This window comes from Stomoxys calcitrans, chromosome 3 (genome assembly GCF_963082655.1).
Source record: "Stomoxys calcitrans chromosome 3, idStoCalc2.1, whole genome shotgun sequence".
NCBI lineage: Eukaryota > Metazoa > Arthropoda > Insecta > Diptera > Muscidae > Stomoxys > Stomoxys calcitrans.
Genome location: NC_081554.1, coordinates 67,924,104 through 67,949,577, shown reverse-complemented (window position 1 = coordinate 67,949,577; position 25,474 = coordinate 67,924,104). Strand labels below are relative to the sequence as shown.

At 41.3% G+C, this 25,474-nt stretch overlaps 2 protein-coding genes across 2 annotated transcripts in view; both read left to right on the top strand.

Annotated features, from left to right (window-relative positions):
• Positions 1–25,474, top strand: part of LOC106086208 (aspartate--tRNA ligase, mitochondrial) — a 340,688-nt gene that overhangs the window by 61,717 nt on the left and 253,497 nt on the right. The gene's annotated exons all lie outside the window — the stretch shown is intronic.
• On the top strand, positions 1,033–25,474 carry LOC106086131 (uncharacterized). The gene is made up of 5 exons (XM_059365362.1): positions 1,033–1,706; positions 1,774–1,806; positions 12,937–14,026; positions 18,010–19,718; positions 23,600–25,474. The coding sequence occupies exons 3-5, from the start codon at positions 13,105–13,107 to the stop codon at positions 24,974–24,976; spliced, it is 4,008 nt and encodes a 1,335-aa protein (XP_059221345.1). The 5' UTR covers positions 1,033–1,706; positions 1,774–1,806; positions 12,937–13,104; the 3' UTR covers positions 24,977–25,474.

Sequence of the window (25,474 nt, the reverse complement as noted above, 5' to 3'; positions counted from 1 at the left end):
TCTAAACGATTAATTGTCCCTTTTTATTCGATTACTTTTTTATTTGAAAATGTAAAATTTTCAATTGTTCGATTATTTGAAAAGTCATGAATAATCGAATAATGATTAATCGAATGTACACCCTAATCGGTGTCCATTTCTTGAACATTTTATTACATTTGCAATAATTGAAGAGAAATTTATGCTAACGCAGCGACATGTTGCTAGAATTTTACTCATAGTAACACTTCTACGGAATGTGTTGGCATATTCTTCGCCACCATTTATTTTTTGATAGCGTGTTTTGACAGTTGTTCTGCCGAAAGGTCGAAGTCAGTACTACACTAAACTCCACCCTGTTAAATGCATTGTACTCAGTTGTTAACCATACACTACCTGGTAATTATTTCATGGATTGTGGCATATTTCACAATCATTTAATAGGCAATTTTCGTGTAAATGAACTTATAGGCTGTTTATACGGCACATCATGATCGTACTCATCGGGTGGATTACAGCTTTTGCCAAAAACGATGCATCTTTTTTTATTATATATGATTTTCTTTAAATTTCCGTACATTTCTTCACTTTTTATAACTTTATTTTGGACAAAATGTGTTTTTCAATATCTCAAGAAATGAGTGCATATTTCTGTGTCAGCGGTAATCGATAGAGTAGAGAGATTTTTCGGCCATGACTGATGGTTAAGTGTACCAATACTATTACAATGACCCCGCATCATGATGTACCATGTAAAGTCCTCATTATTACTTGGCTTTATGCCACCAATTTTATGAAAAAGACAAAAAGCGAAAGAATTAACGAACATTGAAAAAATCGACATCGACTATTCGAAAGCCGACTGTTCGATTTTTTAATCCACTAAAAGTCGACTTTGACGTTTCGACTTTTTTACACAAATAGTCGATTAATCGATTTGTCGAAAGTCGACTTTTGGATCCAGAACGGTGAAAAAATCACGCAAAAATCTGTTGTTGAAAAACCAAGTGAAAGAAAAAAAAGTTCTGTGTTGTCGCGAACAAAAAAAAAAAAAAAGAAAATTTCAAAAAATTATATCTCACATTTTCTTTCAAGACAAGGTTGAAAAAAAACCGTAAAGGAATCCATGGTATTTTGTCTTAAAGCAATGCTTAAAATGAGAACAAATTTTTACATTACCAAAAAAGGTCAATTAAAATGAAAATGTAGCAATACTTAAGAACTTCAAACTGAAAAGAAACACCGCGCAATTTAGTAGATTAGCTTGAACCGATAGATTTTAGTTGGGACGCGCTCGCTCCTGTCGGGAAAGTTGTCAAAACATACATACGCAAATTCGCATACAGCATTTTCATACATCTCGTCGCTGTCGTCAGAGTCGTCTACTGTGTATGTGGTATGTGGCTCTCATTGCGTATACGTACTCAAGAAGCCTAGAGGTGCATTTACCATTTGTTGTTGCTCTTGCCGCAGCGAACACTGGCTACACCCCACTCCACGGTATAGCGCGTCGCGGGTCCAACAGTTGAAACGTCCGTCGTCCATTGATAAAGTGTAACTAAGGAAGATCGAGAACACCACCGTTTTATTGCACGCAAGGATGATAGATTGCAACCAACAAAAATAATCCAGAAGCATCCAAAGAAGGGAGTCAACCCTTGTCCTCTTCTTGTTGGCCTAATTCACCAGTTACCAATTTTTCCGTGCAAAATATTATTAAAGAAAAGGTAAAACGATGAAAGCAAAATATTTTTTTTTGTTAAATTCTTATTTGGTTTATATTTATGTTTTTAGTTAATTTTTCTTTTGGTATTCCGGCTATGGAAGGTAATAGAAAATGTATATAAAAATGTCAGTCTTTATGAAACTTATTGTAAAAAAAAACTTATGGAAATATGTGATGTAAGCTATAAATCCGTGTAATCAAATTTCCTTAAGTGAATCTTTAATCTTGCTTTGTCACTCACTGTGTAGTTATTTTCCTGTAATGCTATGTATATTGCATTTATTCCATATTCTTCCTTGAGCAGGAGCCGGTGTTTAAAACAATATTATAATCGTCCCGGATTAAAAAGATTTTACCTCAAATGCCAGTTTTACTTTTGATTAATTTGTTTTATTGCTTTGTCCTACACCTAAAAACAGTTTTCGTGTTTAGAAATTTTTCTGTGATCATGGAATAGAGAGACAGCAAGTGCAAATTGTAAATTTTTCCCATGAACATTCCACTAAGGAACAGGGGCAATCTTCTCACATATCAATGAGTGCAGTCCGATTTAATTTTTAAGCTCAATGATAAAGGACCTCCTTTTAATAGCCGAGTCCGAACGGCGTGCCGCAGTGTTGCCAGCATTAGGAGGGGAAAACCACCGCTGAAAATTTTTTCCGATGATATTGCCAGGATTCGAACCCAGGCGTTCAGCGTCATAGGCGGACATGCTAACCTCTGCGCTACGGTGGCCTCCAGAGTATTTTTTTTCTTCCTATGTTCCATTGAGTGGGTAAATTTTAAGCTCAATGATAAGAGACCTCGAATTTATACGCCAGTCCTAACTCTCAGCGACAGCTTTTCTTAAAAAAGTTGTACATGGCTAGGTTAGGTTTAACAACCTCCATTGTGGGCGCCTAAGACGAGGGTACAAGGGAAAAAGGATACCATAAAAACGAATGGAGATTCACATTGTAAGGAGCTAAAGCCGCGGAAACAATAGAAGGGAAAAGGTAATCAAAGCACAAAACACAAAAGTAGGGAACAAAACGTACACCCAGCAGGGGATAACTATGAGCACCACACAGGCTGGAACTTTGAGCATCACACAGGCTGGAACTTCTGTGTGGTGTTCATTGCTATCACAAGAAGCTTAGCTGGAGCTTCCGGGCGCGTCCACACGTTGCGAGATAGTGGAATGCTCAATACGGAGTAGATGCAATTGCAGTCGCGGACAATCAGCGGTATGGAGTGGAGAGTCTCAGTGAGAGGCCGGGTGGCGCCGGCAAAATGTGCCAATGGACATACCATTAAGGAACTGGCGCAAACTTCTCACAAACACATTGAGTGCTGTCCGATTCAATTTTAAGCTTAGTGATAAGGGACCTCCTTTTTATAGCCGACTCCGAACGGCGTGCCGCAGAGCGACACCTCTTTTGGGAGAAGTTTTTACATGGCAAAGTACCTCACAAATATCGCCAGCATTAGGAGGGGATAACCACCGCTGAAAATTTTTCTGATGTTCCTGCCAGGATTCGAACCCAGGCGTTCAGCGTCATAGGCGGACATGCTAACCTCTGCGCTACGGTGGCCTCCAAGTGGCGTCGGCTCTTGCATAAATATTGAGTGCCTATGATGCTCGATTCGAAAGGCGAGTTGTTGGCGCCTTTAAATAATCAATGCGACGGCGATCGGTCCTTTGGACCGAAACGAGCTTGCTGTTGTTGTTCTAACAACGTGTTGTACACTGAGGTGGCAGCCCTTGCCGATGAAAGACTTCATTGGGTCAATCCGGTACATACAACCGGCTGCTATGGGAGCTTTCTCACCTATAGGAGCTAGATGAGGATTGCCACCTCCACATATAGACATGTGGCTACAACGACAACAAGACGGACTATGAAGAGACTCAACGATCAGACCATCGTTCAGTCAGCCTATTCATTCAGAACTTCAGAATGATGATATGAGCCTCTCTCCGTACCTGGGGGGAATCCCTTTTGACGAAATACCCGGACACAGGGCCATGGCATCGTAGAATGCTCCCAACACGGAATAACTGTAAGCATCACACAGGCTGAAACTTTGAACTTTAATCTGTGTGGTGCTCTTCGTTATCACGAAAAGCTTAGCAAGGAGCTACCGGGCTCCCTGCCACCCACAGGTAGCGGGAAGTAAAATGCTCCATGCGGAGTAGCTGCAGACTGCAGACGCGGACAATCAACGGTATGGAGTGGAGAGTCGCAGTGAGAGGCCGTACAGCAACGGCTCTTGCTTAAATACTAAGTGCCTATGATGCTCGTTACGGTAAGGCGAGTTATTGGCGCCTTTAAATAAACAATGGTCATCATTTTCCCGTCGTGATCGGTCGTATATACCGGAAGGAGCTTGCTTACCTATAAGAGCTTAGCGCGGACTGCCAACTCCACATGTAAATGTGGCTACAACAACATCGTGCTGAGGTTAAAAAGTGCTGAAGATATTTGCCCATTCTACTTAATTTCCCGCCGGCACGGGATAACTATGAGCACCACACGGGTTGGAACTCTCAGTTACGATCAATCACATGGCAGCCGGTTGTACGCACCAGATTAAACCGATGAAGTTTTTCATCGGCAAGGCCTGCCACCTCAATGTGCAACACACTGCTACAATTACAACAACATGAGCACCACAAGGGTTGGAACTCTCAGTTCCGATCTACGTGTGTTCATCGTCATTACGAGAAGCTCAGCTTAGAGCCACCCGCTCGTCCACTGGATGCGGATAGTGGGATATACGGAGTGGTTGCGTCTACAGTCGCGAATAATCAGCGATATCGAATGGAGAGTGCCAGTGAGAGGCCGACAGGCGCCGTCTCTTACCGTCCAAATACAGAGTGGCTATGATACTCGACATTACAAGGCGAGTTATTGGGGCCTTTAAATTACCAATGACAATAACGTTCCCAAGGCGATCGTTCTATGGACCAGAACGAGCTTGCTCACATATGGAGCTTGACTAGGAATATCACCTCCACATACAAATGTGGTTACAAAACAACAACGGAGTAGCGGTGGGGAATTGACCTTCGTGATACACCATTCTGTACAGCATAGATCCATCCCGCCCGCCTGGCGCCTCTACATGGTGTGTTGTCAAGTCTAGTACTGCCGAGATGGAGCTATACAGCGTGTTTGTAGTTGGGTCCAATTTCCCGGCGCAGGCTGTGGTATTTGCCGACGAGCTTGATGTGATTCGTTGCAAGCAACCCACTAACCACAGAATCAGCAAGATGAATCTGGAAATAAACAGGGTAGTCAACGAACATAAGCGGAATTCGTGTCTGGAAAATTGGAACAATGTAACTTATGTACCGGTTTAGGCAAGCTGTGGTATACTGTTAAGTCACTGATGAACCTCGGAAGAAGGGATGACAGAATCTCAGTCACTTTTGGCGACGTAACTGTGACTGACCCGAAGAGATGCCCCAGGTTGCTTAACCGTCAATCTATTAAGCATCTCGAGAGTGACAATGCACGGAGGTAAAACATTCGTCGTGTCGGTGGTCTCCGAGACAATGAACAGGCATCATAAATTGCCGTGGACGAGGTTAAAAATATCATCCGTGGCGCCAAGTCATCTAAGGCGTTGGGCCCCGACAGAATCTACACTGAGCATAGAGATCGTATCATATGCGAACGATTGTGTGATCATAGCATCATCCCCCACCCATTGGTGACATTTCCGATAGGTTAAACGTCTACCTCAACGAACTTGCCTCTTATTTCGCTGCAACAGATCTGAAGATATCTCCCTCCAAATCTTCAGCCACATACACGCATGAGGTGGGTAGGGAGCTGAATTTGATGGTCGATGGAGTGACAATTCCGACCATTAAGTGGTCCAAGATACTTGGTGTTATATTTGATAGCTCTTGTTAATTCTTCACACACGCCACTGCAATCTGCGATTAGTTCAGAAATGGAAACAAGGTCCTCAAGACACTTGTCGGCAGCGCTTGGGGTGATCAATCCCATGGCAGCCGGTTGTACGTACCGGAAATTGGCCGGTCAGTGGTAGGTTATGCACAGGCAGTGTGGTCTCGCCAGCTATATGACATCTGCAAGAATGAATGAATCGTATTTAGAGCGCACAACAAGCCGATTACTTAATCCGCCCCATAGTGGCAAGAGTGCCGCGAATAGTTCCCTTGTCATATCGAGAATCACAGACACTCGGTGTTAAAGCAAGAGTCGACCTCTTACTGAGACTCTCCAGTCGATTTCGCTGATTGTCTGCCACTGTAGTTGCAGCTACTTCGTGAACGGAGCATTCCACTGTATCTCTCAACTCAGCTTCTCGTGATAACGAAGAATACCACAAGTTTGGAGCTCAATGTTATCCCATGCCTGGACTGTTTATCTGTTTTGAGAGATTTTGCAGTCACGTAAGAATGTTTTAATGATCCTTATTATCGGTTGGCCTTCATTGAGGCCCAGTGTTTGTTCGCGGTCTGTCACCTTCATTTATGATGTTTTTGTGAGCCCGGTAGCATAAAACGGTTTATAATACGCTATACAACGCTCAATGGGCGTCTCCCACTTTCAATTTTATTTTCCAGTGCTTGGCACCAATTCACCTTCTTCAACATTTTTAATTCGTTTTCCTGTTAGGGCGAGGATCATTATACACCACTACAGTGGTACAGGGTATTATAACTTAGTGCATTTGTTTGTAACACCCAGACGGAGGAGAGCTAGACTCATTGATAAGTAAATTGATCGACTCAGAACCACTTTCTGAATCGATTAAGCTATGTCCATCTGTCTCTACATGTTAATTGAGTACAAAGTATTAATCGCAATTTTCGTCTGATCGTCTTCAAATTTATTGCAAGCATGTTGTTTGACCTAGAGACGAATCCTATTGAATTTCGAAAAAATGGGCTCAGATTCGGATAAAGCACCAATATATGTGAGCGAATTGAGATGTACAGGAGTCAGAATGAAGTCCGGAAATTCTAACAAAGAACACCAAACCGATGGCTTTGGTGCAGGCACATCCTCCTGCAGAGACAAAGAAGGAAATCTGGTAACTGACACAGTAAGCATGCTGGGGATATGGAATGAACATTTTATCCAACTGCTATTGTCCAACGTTGGCGGCGAAGAGTATACCGCAGAACCAATCCCTGATGATGGTATGGAATGTTAACCTCCTAGTCAGAATGAGGTCCAGTAGCAGTGACCTGACTGAAGAACAACAAGGCAGCAGGAGCCGAAGGGTAACCCGCTGAACTATTTAAGACCGGAGGCGACACGCTGATAAGGCGTATGCATCAGCTTGTCTGCGCAATTTGGCTAAAAGAACGCAAACTCAATGATTGGAACCTCAGCCTGTACAGAATTAAGGAGACAAGACGGAATGTGCTAACTATAGATGTATAAGTCTCCTCCCCATCGCATACAAGTTACTCTCGAGCGTACTGTGTAAAAGATTAAAACCAAAAGTTAATGGGCCCTATGCGGCTTTAGACCTGGTTATTCCACCCTGGACCAGATATTTACAATGCGCCAAATCCTGCGCTGAATCCGACCATCGGCCAGCAGCAAATCTGCAATTCGAATAAGCTGGTGTGAGCTTGGTATTAGCACTGCTCTCACACATTGAATTGCAGAGCATGGGCAGACCAAATATAGAGTGGGAGCAATAATGATACAATTGGGTGGAAGGCTGTGCAGTATGTCATTAACATGAACGAGCTCTTAATTTAATTTAAAAACATGTTTCTATTTAGTAATTTTCCAGTAAAAGTGTCGAAGATTAAGACCAGAAAAATTAGCACCTGCAAGTCTTTGCGTCCTAAAAAGTATTTCTCTTTAAAAAGTTATTCATTATTTATTCAGATTAGCAAAAACTGTATTAAGTTGTGTTAAAAATATTTGGAAACACAAGTTAGATCCATTATATTGGAATCTCCTTACTGGGAAATAATCTAGCAGTAGCTGAGATAAGGTCACTCGTGTAAAAACCGAACATGCTATTAAAATTTCATTGCCTAAACTCCTTGCTCACAAAATTCCTAGAACAAAATTGTTCATAAAAATTCCATTAAAATCCTTAAATTTTGTTCACCTATGTTAAAACTATAAAGCGTTGCTTTTGTTTTGCACACTCATTTTAGGACTATTTGCACTTATTTTTATACCCTCCACCATAAGATAGGGGTATACTAGTTTCGTCATGTATTCTTTATGCCATAAAGAATATATATTCTTGATCGTCATGGCATTTTAAGTCGATCTAGCAATGTCCGTCCATCTGTCTGTCGAAAGCATGCTAATTTTCGAAGGAGTAAAGCTAGCCGCTTGAAATTTCGTACAAATACTTCTTATTAGTGTAGGTCGGTTGGGATTGTAAATGGGTTATATCGGTCCATGTTTTGATATAGTTGCCATATAAACCGATCTTGGATTTTGATTTCTTGAGACACCGGAGAGCACAATTAAATATTATCAGATTTGGTTGAAATTTAGCATGAGGTGTTTTATTATGACTTCCAGCAACTGTGCCAAGTATGGTTGAAATCGGTCCATAACCAGATATAGCTGTCATATAAACCTATCTGGGGTCTTGACTTCTTGAGCGTCTAGTAGGCGCAATTCCTATCGGATTTGGCTGAAATTTTGCACGACGTGTTAAGTGACGACTTCCAACAACTGTGCTAAGTAAGCTTTAAATCGGTCTATAACCTGATATAGCTGCCATATAGACCGATTTTGCATCTTGATTCTTGAGCCACTAGAGGGAGCAATTCTTATCCGATTTGGCTGAAATTTTGCATGAGGTGTTTTGTTATGAATTCTAACAACGGTGTCAAACATGGTTCAAATCGATGCATAACCTGATATAGTTGCCATTTAAACCGATCTGGGATCTTGTCTTCTTGAGCCTCCAGAGGGCGTAATTATTATCCAATTTGGGTGAAATTTTGTACAACGGTTTCTCCCATGACCTTCAATATAAAACCAATTCTTTTCTTTTATCCTTTGTTAGCCTAAAAAGAGATATCGGGAAAAGACCTCGACAAAAGCGATTCGGCCGGCTGAACTTAGCACGCTTTTACTTTCTTTAACAAAAGGCCAACATAGGTCGAGGTCTATCAAAGTTGGTTCATATATCGCCAATCCCATGGCAGCCGCACCGGATTGACCCGATGGAATCCTCATCGGCAAGGGCTGCCGCCTCAGTGTACGTGTTCGTTTTTTTTTTCGTCATGGGAGAGGCACATCCCGGAGTGCCTTCTCCGCACGCTTCTGGTCCGTGTCGGGATTGAAAAAAACCCCGAACCCTGGTTCTTTTCAGTTTGCCAGAACCGCCTTCATCATCGGTCGATGTCGGTGAGGTGTAACCGGTGCATGGAGTGGGTACATTTCCGATCTTGCTCTGGCCTCACTTCACTACGGGAGTATAGTCATACTGGCTATGTCGCAAGGTGCTGTACGAACATAGCCAGCAGTGGGTCACAAGCGTCGTCGTCGGACTATGTGACCCCCTCGACCTCTCCCGTACGGCAATTTACGCAACGGCAGCATCCTAGCCCTAATATTGCCAGGCTAGTGCCGGAAAGTGTATCGTTCCTGCAGTTAAACTGCAACGGACTTCGTGGCAAGATCGATGAGATCGTGGACTTTATGAGTCGGAAGAGCATATTGGTCGCAGCGATCCAGGAGACAAAGCTGACCAACACCTCTTGCACAGTTGTCACGGTTACAATGTGTTACGTAAGGATCGCTCAAGGAATGGAGGTGGGGGGAATACACCATTCCGTGCAGTATAGACCTATCTCGCCTGCGCTTGACGCTAGTGAACCCTACATGGAATGCATGGGGATAGCAATCAGGTCTGGTACTGCCGAGATAGAGCTATATAACGTGTATATACCGCCGGTTGGTAGCTGTGTCCCGATTCATGGCCAGGCTTACAACCCCGACACAAGTGGGTTGCTATCTGGCCATAATCGTCTGGTTCTAGGGGACTTCAATGCGCATCACTCGTCATGGCATTCTCCCCTAGGTGACGTATCCTGGCAAGCCGTCATCTCTTTGGGGTCAGGTGGTCTCCTCATAATTCTCACCATCGACCGACCACCCGACTTCATAACCACTGAGCGCCGGACTTTTATCAATTATAAGAAGGCCGATTGGACTGGCTTCAGAGAGTATACCATAAGAGAGAGAGTGTATATAAGAAAAACTGGACAATGAAAATTGCAAATTTACCCTAAACCCGGTACGCAGCTCTAGCGAAATTTCCATTAGCAAACTTGTGGGGCAAAAGATGTTAAAAGCATTAGGCAGCAAATATTAAAATAAATGTTCCTCATATCTTGGGGTAAAATTATGAAATGCCTTTGCGATTATTGAAGCATGCTAGCTCCTGTTCAAATAGTAACAACAAACTTTCATACTTAATGCATTTTTTCTTTTCATGATTATTAGAAAGTTGATAAGAATTAAATATTGTGATAAGAAATAAATTTGGTTATACGCATTCGATAGGTATTGAGAAAGCCAAAAACATATAAGGTGGCTTCGTTTGTAAAAGTGTACTTCGCGATTTGTGAAATGAGAAGCGGTTACCAAGTTTTGGCCGCAAAAGTACTATGAAATACAACGTTTATTCTATAACCGCAACCATGGCAAAAGGTTTTTAAGGTCTATGTGTATATGCATTTTTATTGCCTATTTTTATTACGACCTGAAAATTAGTTGTTAAGTTCTTTATCTTTCTTTGCATAAAATTATTTAATAATTGGTCTCTCTGGATTCTTTAACACAAAAACTAGACCACCCAAGCATCCATTCGCTATGCGCTCGTTTACAGTCCAGAGTAAAAATTTCTTATGGCTTATCCTAAACTTATCATCAAATTTGTGGTCTACCCTAATAAACCTTTCATTTGCGCTTCATATTGCTATTATTAGGCTATCCACTTAAGGTTTTTTTGACGACTACCTTGAGATTTGCTTTATTTTTCAGGCTACATGTTCTTTTGGGATGTTTTTTTTATACCCACCACTGTTTGCACACATCGAAATATCCTTTTCTGACCCTATAAAGTACATATATTCGTGATCGTCGTAAAAACCTGAGGCCATCTAGCCGTGTCAAAAGTTATGAGGGACGCGTTGTTGTTGTTGTAGCCACATGTCTATATGTGGAGTTGGCGATCCTCGTCTGGCTCCTATAGGTAAGCAAGCTCGTTCCGCGAGAACCTAATGGCCATTGGTTATTTAAAGGCGCCAATAACTCGCCTTTTCATATCGAGCATCATAGACTCCCAGTATTTATGCAAGAGCACCTACCACCCGCCTCTCTCACTAAGACTCTCTGTTCGATACGTTGTCGCATGCGTTGTCTCCAAGAAAGACTTTCATTTGCTAGGTCAAACTAACTGATACGCTGCTCCATCTAGAGGCCCTTTATTTTTGTAGAGCTAAAACTCTCTCCAGTTCATGAAGATTCTACCTGGGGTCTCTGGGCAATGGTTGCGTATCCGCGAGATATTGATTTGGTTGGCTTCTGCGAAAATCGCACAGCATGATACGCAGAGGTGGTAACAATACTGGATATATTTTTCCACCTTGTGAAGTCCATATCACAATGCAACATTTCTGTTTGGAGGGATGTGCTGGCAATGTTTAAAAATTCCAGTCCTATGGCACGCTGACCGAGATCTCGGCTTATATGTGAGGTGAGGATGAGCAAAACAGTTGTCTTGCTTTGTAGTTTACGTAATCCATGCTAATGCTTAGCTCAAAATTTGTGGCTTTGTCCACGTAAACTTGTGACAATTGCCATAGGCTGGGAGCTTGAGTTCAGTGCAACTGCTTGAGATTGAGATCTCGGCTTATATGTGTGGTGAAGAGCAAAACAGTTGTCTTGCTTTGCAGTTTAGGTAATCCATGCTGATGCCTAGCTCAAAATTTGTGGCTTTGTCCGCGCTAACTTGTGACAATTGCCATCGGCAGGGAGCTTGAGTTCAGTACAGCTGCTATTACGTCGCCAAATGTGTTACATCGATAGTGGTCCCCAAACCCAATGTTTCATTCAATATTTGAACATGTAGAATTTTTCATGGGAAATTGCAAATTTTGCCCATGAACATTCCACTAAGGAACAGAGAGAACAAACTTCTCACATATCAATGAGTGCAGTCCGATTCAAGTTTAAGCTCAATGATAAGGGGCCTCCTTTTCATGGCCGAGTCGGAACGACGTGCCGCAGTGCGACACCTCTTTGGAGAGATGTTTTACATGGCACAGTACCTAAAAATTGTTGCCAGCATTAGGAGGAGAAAACCACAGCTGATGAATTTTTTTCTGATGGTCTCGCCAGAATTCGAACCCAGGCCTTCAGCGTTATAGGTGGACATGCTAACTTCTGCGCTACGGTGGCCTTCAGAATTTCTTATTAGATACGCCAGAGTTGGTGGTTGGAATTTTTTGGTAAGAAGCCGGAAGTAGCGAGTGGCTTTAGATGTTCGTCAAATAAGTAGATTTTTAACATTCTCTTGTGAATAATGTCCCTGTAAATGTGGACATTCATAACCAAAGACGATTTCTTATATGTATAAATACGATTTCTTATATGTATAAATACACCCATTTATTATGTTGTTGTAGTAGCAGTGTGTGGTACACTGAGGCGGCAGCCCTTGCCGATGAAGGAATTCATCGTGTCAATCCGGTACATACAACGGGCTGCCATCGGATTGACCCATTTCTTATATATAGACCTTGCAGCATGGCTTTATAGCCAAATCTAAATGACGTATCGCTGCCACTTTGTAGAATTCTGCCATGGCAGAAGGTCCGGCAAGTCTTGCTAGCATTAGGGAGAGTATAACTCGGGCATTCAAACTTAGGCATACATACGTCATAAAAATACATAGGTTTAGTCATATAAATAGTTTCTGAACATTCAATGAATCTGATATGGGGCTGAAGGTCCGGCAAGTCTTGCGAAAAGTAGCGAGAGCGTAACTCAGGCATTTAAACTTAGGCATACATACTAAACTATGCGCCACGGTGGACAACTTTGTGAATTCTTTTTTATACAATAATCTTACATAACTACTTTGCCAAGTTTATATTTCATTCTTAAAATAGGAGCTACATTGAATCACCCACTCTATCCCTCATATCTGATAGTTTTTATTTTTCCTATTTTTATGAGATTACTAATTTGCCTCTCTGCTTTCAGCTACCAATGTTGCTTAAATCATATTTTTTGGAACATAAAAACTCTAGACCAAAGCAGTCTAAAGCAGTGAGAAAAGTGCGTCTGCTTTCCTAGAAAAGCATAAACCATAAGAATTGATTGCAGACGCACAAAAAAAAAAACCCAGAACATTTATAGTACAATTGGATAATGTTTACACCCATAAAAAACCTAATTACATACATACAAAAGAATGCCAATTTTGGATCGAATACACCAGCAGCAACTGAAGGAATCGTAAAAATGGAAACTGCAGACAATTTAGAGCTACAAAGTGATAACCACTCTAAAGTGGCAGTGTCAAATGATGAGAGAGTTTTAAGCAATACCCAGGACGTTAGCAAAGAGAAACCCAAACATGCAATACCACAATCAGAATCAGAATTAACGCAAGCTACCACCAGCACAAAGTCAGTGTCTTCTCCTTCATCTTCCCAAATAACTGAACCGGAAACATTGCCACAAAAAGATGCTTCTATGCTGGGAAATTCAGATTCAGAAGACGATGATATTGAGTCGCAAATTGAAAGTAGTATTATGTTAAAGAAACCTGTCAAAGATGTTTCCAGCAGAGGTAAAGAAATATTGGAGCTTAGAAAATCTCCGGAACGCAGTGTTGTTATAAGTCATGACTTTAATCGCGATAAGGCCATAGCTACACCAACCGATGATGAGTTAGAAGATTTTCGACACGATCCGACGGAAGTGGTTACATCGTCGCCACTGAATAACGGCTCACATTTTGATAAATCTGCAAAAGATTGCTCAGTGGATAGCGCTCAGGAAGCAAAGGAAAACAGTTGCGATGAAGGCAATACAGAATACAACAGTTCTATTAATAATAATGAGAAAGAAGAAAAGGCTGAAGAAGAAGACAAAGATAAAACACAAGATATTTCATTCGATACGAGTGGTAGTGGAAGTGATAAAATTAATGAAAGTAGTGATAAAATTGTAACAGTCGACTCAGAGAATGAAGATGAAGCCGAGGAAATGGCCGAAACAATGTCGTCCGTTTCGGCGGAAGATGAGGATACGGGGGAAACATACTTAGATTTGGATACATTTCCAGGTAAGTAACACAAGACACAAATTTGTAACAGGTGCTAGACAAAATTCTATAATTGTATGTTAAACATGTGATATTATCAGATCGTTAGGGCTAATCAATTAAAGTGTTGACCACTAACAAGATTAGAATTCATCCTCTTAGAAGTTTGCAGTTGAATTGTAAATCACGCGTGATTCGCGAGTGAGATCCTAATCCAGTCGCGTGATTGTGCGTGTGCGTGAATCAAATAATGCTCACGAGACACCCACGACTCACGAGAAAATCCGGACTAAAGTTTAAAAAAGTAACGAAAAAAATCATTAAAAAATATTTGTTTAACTGTGAGTCGTGAGTGTTCTCGTAAGTCGTGAGATCCTCGTGAGTCGTATTTGTCTCGTGAGTGAACGCGAGTCGACATAAAAAAGTCGTGCGTAACATTTTTAGCTCATGAGCGTGAGTGGAAAATCACTCTTGAATCGTGATATTCTCGCGAGTCGCGATTGTCTCGTGAGTTGTGCGTGAACGTGAGTCGACATAAAGAAGTCGTGCGTGAGGAACATTTTTGGCTCGTGAGTGGAAAATCACTCACGCATCATAAAATAGTTTATAGGCTTACATACGCTCTTTCATAAATAAACCAGATCGAATTTTCCTACGGATTGGCTTTTGACGAAGTCATCTTAAGGCAGTACAGGGAAGTCATCTTAAGGCGGCAAATTGTTTGACAAAAATGTGTGAAAGTAATTAAAATTTCAAAATCCATTCATCACATTCCCGTAAAATGGCTTTATTCAACGCATATTTTTTTGTCCCTTACCTTGATCTCTAAAATGACCTCAATAGAAAAGTCCATCCATCCATGTGGACGAAATAAACTAGGCAATATGAATTTTTAGCCCTCTTGGCAAACACGTCCTTTATGTGAAGGTGTCTGGTCTTGTTGGTAAATCCATAGTGTACAAACGAAATGTTTGCATGCCAACAGCCCTAAAGCAGCTTCCAAAATTTTCCTCATAATAAGTCGCATTAACTTTGACGCCAGGCTCGATGAAAACGATAGCAGAGTGGCCAAACTGCCGTAAGGAAATGCATGCAAAAAAGATGAGTTAATCCAAAAAGTGCTTGACGCCTCGAACTCCTTCTCGTCATAACAGACCATGTGGAGGTCCGCCTTCTCATGTGTTTTTGAAAGATCTGACGTTGCAATAAACATTCAAGGGTCCTATCTGCTGCCCGTGGTTTTGCTTTCTCAGTTCTAAGATAAGTGACGTTCTGTCTCACTAAACATTCGGTTACTGCAGAAGATTCATTCAATTAATTGCACGATTGGCGCTCATCAGCGATTCATTCCTGGCCATCTTGTCGGGCGACTCGTTCCCCATTGCTATTTGATGGCCCGGATATCCAAGTTGATTGCCAAAACCATTTAGATCTCCCAACCAGTCTCGACCCTCCCATGACTCTATACCAAAGCCCGCCGCAGGATTGTTTTGCCATTGGTTTGTTTAAGACGCCAATAACTCCTTTCGTCATATCTAGAGAAGGGTGATGGGTAAATACCTAAAACGTATTTTTGCAGATATCTTGGGTATAAAAACTTTTGCACAAAATTGTTGATGATTTCGTATTTTTTGTATATAAACCTCATAAAATCGGAACTTAATTATATATAGCCGCTATATAAAACGATATCCAGACTTAAAGTCTTGAGGCATTAAATTGGTAATTTTTCATCTAATATCGATGAAATTTGGCACAGTGAGTTCTGATAGACTCCTACCCATTTCTATAAAGTGTGGTCCAGATCGGATTATATTTGGTTATAGCTTTCCTATAGTCCGACCGTCTGAACTTCGGATATAGGATATTAGGCCCATAAAGTGTCCATTTATTACCCGACTTCGATGAAAATTGGCACAGTGAGTACAGGTGAACCCCTACCCAATGTGGTCCAGAGCAGACCACTACAACTATTTGTTGAATGTGGCCTAGATCGGACCATATTTGGATACAGCTGCCATTGAACTCATAAGAAGAGTATTTTTCATCCGATTTCGATGAAATTTGGCACAGTGAATTTTGATTGACCCCTACTCATTCTAAATATGGTTTAAATCGGATAAAATTTGGATATAGCTGCCATACAGACCGATATCCCGATATAGGGTATTGGGCTCATACAAGTCATATTTTCCATCCGATTTTATGAAATTTAAAAAAGGTGAGCTTTGGTACACCTTTAAATCTTTTTATTGAATATTGTCCAGATCGGACCATATTTGGATATAGCTGTCATATAGATCGATTTCCCGATACAGAATATTGAGCCTATAAAAGGAGCATTTTTCATCCGTTGAAATTTGAATCAGAGAGCTTTAGTAACCCTGAACACCTTTTTGATGAATATCATCCAGATCGGACCATATTTGGATGAACGCGCATGGTAGTTCTCAGCTGAGTTTCTCGTTACGACGATGAACACCATTCAAATCGCAGTTTAGAGTTCCGACCCGCGTTGTGTTCATATTCATCCCAATGATCTGGTGGATGACACAATATTTAGTCGGATCGAAAGAATTGCTAGTATGTGCATGACGACTGCACTGAAGCCAAAATCACAGTTTAAAGGATAAGGAAGATCTAGGTGTTATCTTTCATACAATGCCTGGTATTACAGGCAACGTGTAAATCATATCGTCTGAACCGCTATATGATCAAAATTACTGGGATTATGCTGTTGTTATTGTAGCCACATTGCATGTGAACTCATGAATATGAGTAAGCTCGTTCCTGTCCATAGGATCGATCGCTGCGGAAACGCGATTGTCATTGGTTATTTAATGGCGCCAAAAACACGCCTAGTCATATCGAGCATGATAGGCACTCAGTATTTAATTAAGATCCGGTTTCCGGCCTGTCATTAGGCATACCAACATATTCCAATAATCTCTACAACTTTCAGTGTGAAGATCCAGACTAAAATGGGGTGCGTCCATAGGGATCTAGGTCTGAGTCGAGTTGGTCTGGCTGGGCGGTTAAACAGGTGAAGTGTATCGTGTGGTTCCTGGTTACAATCGGGACATACGTCTTGCATCAATCCTTGCTCTGTAGGAGTGGAGGCGGCTGCAACTGCCGGAACGTAATTGAGCCAGAACTACTATGGTTTGCCGAGGGAGGTAAATTTCTTCAGGTGCAATGGGAGGCGGTCGTTTTCATTCACCCGGTAGCTATTTAGTGAAAAATGTGGCTGAAGATTTGGTGGCAGATATCAGATTTCTTGCAGCGAAATATGAGGCAAGTCCGTTAAGTTAAACGTTCAACCTATCGCTGATGTTAATAATGGGTGGGGGCCTGATGCCATGATCGTACAATCGTCCGCATATGATACGATCTCTATGCCGTCTGAAGGGGAGGAATGGAGGATAGGTAGAGGTTAAACAATGCCGGAGATATCACTCCGCCTTGGGGAACTCCCTGTTTCACTCTAAGGTGCTTCGACTTCTTATCAAAAATGACTGGCTACCACACGGATAATTCGCGACCCAGCATTTCAGGCCTGGCTGGAGGGACGTGTTGGCGATGTCCTCCCTGTGATGACCCGCAAAGTTGTTTTAGTTATCCAAGTACATCAAACTCAGCCATGGCTTAAAATACTCTCACCTGCTCCCTTTAACCTCAATTAGACTTGCGGGTTATATATGTAATATCTTCGTCAGGAATCGGTTCTAAGGCGTTGCCTATAAGTTGCCCTAGTCAATTTGATACTAAATGGTAGGAAAAACGTCCAGCACACTCTTTACCCGATACATTTTTATAATACTTTGTACGACAAGAAGGCGTTGAATAAATTGAAATTTCAGTATAAATTGGAAATTTCTTCTTATATAGATTTTGAAATCATAGATCCCTTTTTTTGTACGTCATTTCATAGGACAGAGTTTTGTTTTTGCAGTTCTAACAAACTATTCGATTCTGTTTTCTTTCTTTTTTTTTTCTCTAAACAGACAGCGAAGTAGTGGTCATTAGTTACAATACCCCAGAAAATAACACCATGCTAAACACGGATAGTATAGACACTGCCAATACAAGTGATGATCCTTTAGCCATTGCTTGTGAGGACCAGGAAGCATTTGCTGCCGACAAAATTTCCGCTTTGCAAGAATTGAATTTACTTAATACAAGTGGACAATCTCAGGACGAAGACACCACTACGACCACCACAACAGCTGCCGATGATGATCTGCTATGGTTGAGAAATGAACCTGCACAAAGAAGTGAACAACCCTCGTGTAGTAACACAAATCCAACTAAGACGCCAAGTCAGGACAGCGAAACCCCCGAAAAGGAAGAACGCAATGGCGAGGGTTCTGACTCTGGACTGGGTAGCGAAACTTCAGCATTGCATACAACTAATACTAGCCTGGTGGATACAAGTCACCACAATATGACATCGTCTGCGATAACTCCTGCACAATCGCCCCTTACTGATGGTCAGAGTCATACGAATGCCGGAAAAGAAAAAGAAATGCTTCCTTCGCCACGCAAACCATTGCGTTCAAATCTCAAACGTCGTTTAGAAGTCGACGATGACGATGTTGTTGACACACTTAGAAATATTACTTCGTCTTTGTCCAGCAGTTCAATGTCTTCTTCATTAAGTGGTGGCAGTGTGCACAAGAAACCAAAGCGTTCAATAAATTTTGACAACGTACAAGTCTATTATTTTCCAAGACAGCAAGGATTTAGTTGTGTGCCTTCAGCTGGCGGTTGTACTCTGGGCATGGGAGCGCGACATGTAGGCTTTAAAACTCTTACACTAGCCGAACACGCAGCGGAGTTGAGGCGTGCACATCGTATGCAGCTACAAGAAATAAATCCTCGTGGCTCATCGAGCGATGACAGCGAAGAGTCCGAGGAGGATTATCTAAGCGAAGGAAGTGGCTCGGATCTTGATGGAGAATCAAATGGTTTCTTGCAACCCGTGTCGCCTAAGCAAAGGCGAACAATCCTAAAAGCAGCGGGTATTCGTAAAATCGATCCCAGTGAAAAGGTGGAGTGTCGAGACATACGTAATAGTCGTGAGGTGTGTGGTTGTTCATGTCGTGATTTCTGCGATCCAGAAACATGCTCCTGTTCACAATCCGGCATCAAATGTCAAGTTGATCGTGACATGTTTCCCTGTGGTTGCTCAAGAGATGCATGCGGCAATACAATTGGCCGAGTTGAATTTAACCCGGCACGAGTTCGTACTCATTTCATACACACACTGATGCGCCTTGAAATGGAGAACCGACAGCAGCAAAATCCCTATTCACCTGCCACCGTCATGCCAACGGTCACAGCAACAGCAACTTCGTACTATCAATCACATTTGCAGCCACAATCCAACTACAGTTCTGGCTATGCATCTCCGGCTTACAACAGTTCGTCAGAGATGCATCAACTAAGTTCGGGTAGCACTTTTTATCATCAGCAAGCACCTTCCAATACCAGTGGTCTATATGGGCAACCCAGTTCAATTGATATGGGTGGTGGTGCTTCTACATCATCTGCAGCTGCTTCAACTTCTTATGGCATGGATAGTCTAGATACGAGTTTATTCAGTAGCGGTAGTGCAGTGGGCGGCACTGTAGCGTCATCGTCATATGGTGAATTAATTCCGGTTCCAACGTACCATCATCATAACATGAGTTATGGAAATGTCCAAACACAGGTGAGTGGAAGTAAATGATAAAAAACAATAGTTGGTAATGTATTTTTTGAGAGAGTTGTCAATTATCCTTTTGCTATTAAATTTTTCGATTCATTGTGATTGTCCAATTTTCTTTCAAGGCCCGCAATCAATCATGTTATAGAATGGGTCGCTACTGATTAATATATTCGATCATTTTCTAAATTGTCAGTATTAAGATGTAAAAGATGACATCTACCTCTCCACGGATTTACATACATTTGAGTTTATGCTCTTCCAAACGTGAGTGGTTATTAACGAATTTTTTGCTTCTTCCACTAATTTTGCTGGCGTTATTTGAACTGTTATGCGTTAACTCTACTAGACTTCAGTTGTATTATTTCTAAGTTAAATGGCTATAAGCAAAAATACACCGCACGCGCGCCACTCACATCTGATGTTAACTTTTTTCTATATTACTGTTCCATAATTTCAGCTTGGACATTTGCTCTTTAGATTGAACTTTGATTTATGCAGCATAGTAAAATACCTATATTACATATATCGAAGTGTTTTAAGATGTTTCAAACCAAGAAAACTTTTTACAGTCTATAGAAAAAGTTGGGTTAGTTTTCGAATACGTCCTCCACGGGCGACTAAAAGCCACAGTTGCTAGCCACTTCCCTCGGTGACCTTAGGTTCATTGTGTTCGCCCTAGAAGAGAAGAGAGTCAATCCCATGGCAGCCAGTTGTGCGTACAGGATTGACTTGATGAAGTTCTTCATCGGCAAGAGTTGCCGCTTCAGTGTACAACACACTGCTACAACAACAACAACAAAACGGGATACACCATAGTACGGTGTACATCAGTGGATCAAAGAAGTAAAAACATGCTAAGTTATAGTACACATTTACACAAAATGAAATTAGTTGAAGGTCATAGTTGTACTCTTCGTATCAAATTCCGCCAAATCAGAAATATGTTGTCTGCCTGATGACAGGCATCCAACAATCTGTACAACATTCTACTTTTTGTTGTTCTGGTAGCAATATCACAATGGACCAAATTGTCTAAGTAAGTAGTTGAGTGGAGACTGCCTCAATATCATAGCCTAGCCTGGGATTACCCGCAAAGTTGTTTTAGTTTTCCAAGAACACCAAACTTAGCTTAAAATACTCTTAAACATGTGCGACTGTCGAATGTAGATCAAACAAGTAAAAACATGCTACGTTCTAGTACACACACAAAATGAAATTAGTTGTTGTAGCCAAATTTTCATGTGGAGTTGGAGATCCTCGTCAAGCTCCTGTAGGTGAGCAAGCTCGTTCCGGTCCAAAGGACCGACCACCGCAGGAACAGGCCACTGGTTATTTAAAGGCGCCAATAACCCGAGCATCATAGGCACTTAGTACTTGTGCAAGAGCCGGTGCCGCCCGTCCTCTCACTGAGACTCTCCGCTCGATACCGCGGACCGTCCGCGACTGCCGTTGCAGCTACTCCGTATAGAGCATTTCTCTATCCCCAACCTGTGGACGCGCCCAGTAGCTCGCAGCTAAGCTTCACGTGACTGCACTGAACACCACACAGATCGAACCAAATTATTCCAGTCTGTGCGGTGCTCACAGCTATCCCGTGCCGGTGAAATTAGTTAAAGGTCATAGTTGTACTTTACGTATCAAATTTCGCCAAATCAGGCAAAAATTGAACCTTCGGGTTATTAATTTCCAGAGAACCAAGCAGACGAAAGGTAGTGCTACAACAGCAACATTTATAGCTTCCTGTGGCTCAAGAAGTCAAGACGAAACACCAGTTTATATGGGAGCTATATCCAAATCTAAACAACATGGTCCATTTACAATCCCCAACAAACTATATGAATTTCCGTGTTCGGGTGCTTTAGCGATTTCGATAGACGGACGGACACTTAGCCCTAAAAAGGATTAGCATCGTGTTCTACTCTCGAATACCATTTATTTAGGAGGGGATTTTAAGGAGGTCAACCTATCGCAAAGGTTAGCATGTCCGCCTATGACGCCGAACGCCTGAATTCGAATCCTGGCGAGACCATCAGGAAAAAAATTTTCAGCGGTGGTTATCCCCTCCTAGTGCTGACGACATTTGTGAGGTACTTTGCCATCTTAAAACTTCTCCTTAAAGAGGTGTCGCTCTGCGGCACGCCGTTCGGAATCGGCTATAAAAGGAGGACCCTTATCATTGAGCTTTAACATAAATCGGACAGCACTCATTGACATGTGAGATGTTTGCCCTTGTTCCTTAATGGAATGGTAATGGGCAAAATTACATTTTTAGGGGAGTTTATGGGATGAGGCTTCCCCCAAATACTTGGGCCCAAAATTGATTATTAAATTCTTTTTCTGTGGTGGGCACTGAGTGACTTGGTTCTGAAAATATGTATCACATTCGTGTTCTACTCTAAAATACCCCCTTTTTGGTGTGTGGGGGGCCACTGAAGACTTGGCCCTAAAAATATATATATCACATAGGTGTTCTACTCTAAAATATCCCCCTATTTGGGGGGTGGGGAGGCCCCAAAGACGATTTCTCCCTAATATTGATATCAGATATGTGCTCTACTCCCAAAGACTGTTAATTTGAGCCCCATTTTGAGCTATGGTCGGTAAATTTGTCCTGGGGGGGAGGGATGTTTTGGTGGAAGGTCGCCCTTCCAAACCCTTGGTCCCAAATTCAGATATCAGTTTCGTATTCTACTCTTAAAAACCTTTTATTTGAGCGCCATATTGTCATGGTCGATATATATGTCAGATTTAGGGGTGTTTTTGGCCCTATGGAGGTCCTCTAACACTTGGTCCTAAAATTTTATATCGGATACGTTTTTTACTCATAAATACCTTTCATTTGAGTTCCATATTGTCGTGATTAGTCTATATATATATATATATATATATATATATATATATATATATATATGGTGGTTTTTGGGGTGGGGCGGCCCTCTTAGGCACCCACCCGATATTTGGATACCACATTTTTGTTTTTAGGTTGTTGTAATAGAGCACACAAAATTTTGTCAGATTTAGGGGTGTTTTGGGCCCTATGGAGGTCCTCTAACACTTGGTCCTAAAATTCTATATCGGATACGTTTTTTACTCATATATATCTATATATTTATGGTGGTTTTTGGGGTGGGCACCCCACCCGAAATTTGGATACCAAATTTTTGTTTTTAGATTGCTATAATAGAGCATACAAAATTTCACTTAAATCGCACCACCCATCTCCAAAATCTGGTGTTTCTGAAAATTGGGGTAAGGGGGAGGGCCCGCCCTTCCCCTTCCGGTATCAAAAAATATAGTACCCCCTTTTTTGAGTCTATACGGAACAGACAAACAAACACAATTTAATTTTTATTAGATTGAGTCGCAGATCAATATTCCGGGGTGTTACAGACGGAATGACTAGATTGGTTTAAAAAATGAAGGGGAAACCAAAGCACCAAATCGGTTCTATGCACCAGAACGACCCTTCTTAAAGGGAGCTTGTCGAAGATGGCTACAACAATAAAAACGAATGAAAACAGGACCGCCATTCTATAGTAGTCTATAATGTTGAGTTTGCTCACTGCATGAAGATAGCCACCACATTGATGCAGTAAATAAAACAATCCTAAGGTCTCAAAGAAATGAGAACCTAAAGTGGAACTGCTTTTGACGACTAATTTAATCGATTTTTTTGAGTAGAAAATTGTAATTGAATTGCAAAGCTAATAGACTTTTCGGAACTGCATTATGAGGAGTAATTTGCTACTGTATGTAGCACATTGTTTCCTGAATCGCTACAATACAGTTTCTTCCGTTTTCTCTGCCATTCTAACACTTCTCCAAAATTCCCCTTTACGAGATTTTTAAAATATTTCTTTTTGTTCTATTCTTTGTCTTTACAGGTGCCCAGTTATAATTCCTATCACAACAGTGGTTCATCAACGTCATCGTATATAAATCCAATTTCCACCAGTCTGAATTCTACACCAAACAATTACAGTTCATGTGCTGTACCCTCGATTCCACCCTTCGGTGCGGCTACAACAACTGAAGCAAGTGGTGGTTATCATCATAGTGTGAATACATTGACAACAGTGGAGACAACCACAGCACCATCATGCACAAAGGCTGGTCCCCCCACAACCATGGACACTGATGTCGGAACAAGTTTTATAAGTCTGTCAACGCCGTTAGCAAGTTCCTCGAGATTATCACAAATTAATGATTTATTACAACATAATCGCAATGCTAATACAGCTTTGGTGGCAGTATCTCAAAATATTAGCTCATCTAGTTCTGCGTGCAGCACAAGTACTACTACTACTACTACTATTCCTGCAACCAATATAAGTGGTAATGATACACTGTACAATATATCGTCGCCATATAGTACAGCCCCAGCAGCATCAAATAGCGAAGCTGCCCATAAAACATGTTCGGTCTATGCAAATTTGACAGAGCCACCACCTTTGACCCCTGCTCCCACAGTTATAAGTGCAACACTGAATGAAGCTGGTCCTACCAAGCTGCCAGCACCACCACCATTGCAACCGGCATCAACATCTACAACATCGGTATGTTTACCATCAGAATTGCCATTAACAGCATCATCTGCTTCTACATTAAGACCAGCTGAACCAATGATAGATTTAGCAATAACATTGCCTTCAACATCTGTAAATTCGGATGTATTGCCACAGCTAGAAATACAGGAACAAGAGGAGCCCAGGGTAGAACAAATGGACACCGATGAGGGAGTCGTCAATACTATCAATGCAGTATTACCTGCTGCCGGTAAAACATCAATGGTTAAAGAGACTACAGAAGCGTTGGAGGAAACACCAACGATGACAAAAACCTCAACACCAACTGTGGCAGAAACACCAACCACACTTGCACCAAATGAAACGCTAGTTGACGAAAAATCAACAGTGAAAGATGATGATATGTCTACCGAAGAAGGTAAAGAAGAAGAAGAACAAACACCTACTGTAGAAGAAATCTCAGCTGATACGGATAAGATATCAACAGACAAAGATGAGACAGCAGCAGCTACAGATAAGACAGCAACAACTGCAGAAGAAGCTCCTGCATTAGAAGAAGCTGCTGTAATAGAAAAATCTGCTGCAGTGGAAGAAGCAGCTTCAGCAGCCGAAGAAACTCCTACAGCTGAAGCACCACCAACGGTAGTGGATGAAATCCCATCATCAACATCTTCCGTTGTCGTTGCTGGTTCAGATGTTTCTGCAATCGAAGTGACAGTGGCAGTAGGTAATTAAAACAAAGTTTCCAAAATTGCAATGCAATTTTGATGCTTTTCATTTTATATCGACATGTAAGTTGTAGTGCTACTAGCAAAAACAAACAACCACAAAGAATATTTGAAATATGAAGCAAGTATTTAGTTAAGTTTCCATTTTAATTTTAGTCCTTAAGCGTTATTTCATAAAAAACAAATCGAAAAAATATTAAAAACCCACATGAAATGAAAACAAAAAACACAAAAACATTGAACAATTCAAGCAAAATAATCAAACTAAATATAGCATTAATTTGTAATAATATTCAAACAAATATGAACACTTAGAGAAACTCATAATGCTACACAAAAATACTAAAACTGGCTATAAACCACACACACACACACCATTACATACATACATATATTTTCCTCATACGCCAAACGACAGGGGAATGGTATAAATGAAACTGCATTTTTTTTTTTGTTTTCAAATTTTCTGCCAAATTTCAAAATTAAATCAATCACTTTAAACAAA

What these genes read in the sequence shown, in the direction of transcription:
- LOC106086131 (XM_059365362.1), top strand. Translation starts at nt 13,105, where the DNA reads ATGTTTACACCCATAAAAAACCTAATTACATACATACAAAAGAATGCC. An exon ending in AGATTTGGATACATTTCCAG is followed by an intron (nt 14,027 to 18,009) that starts GTAAGTAACACA and finishes TTCTCTAAACAG; the next exon opens with ACAGCGAAGTAGTGGTCATT. An exon ending in ATGGAAATGTCCAAACACAG is followed by an intron (nt 19,719 to 23,599) that starts GTGAGTGGAAGT and finishes TTGTCTTTACAG; the next exon opens with GTGCCCAGTTATAATTCCTA.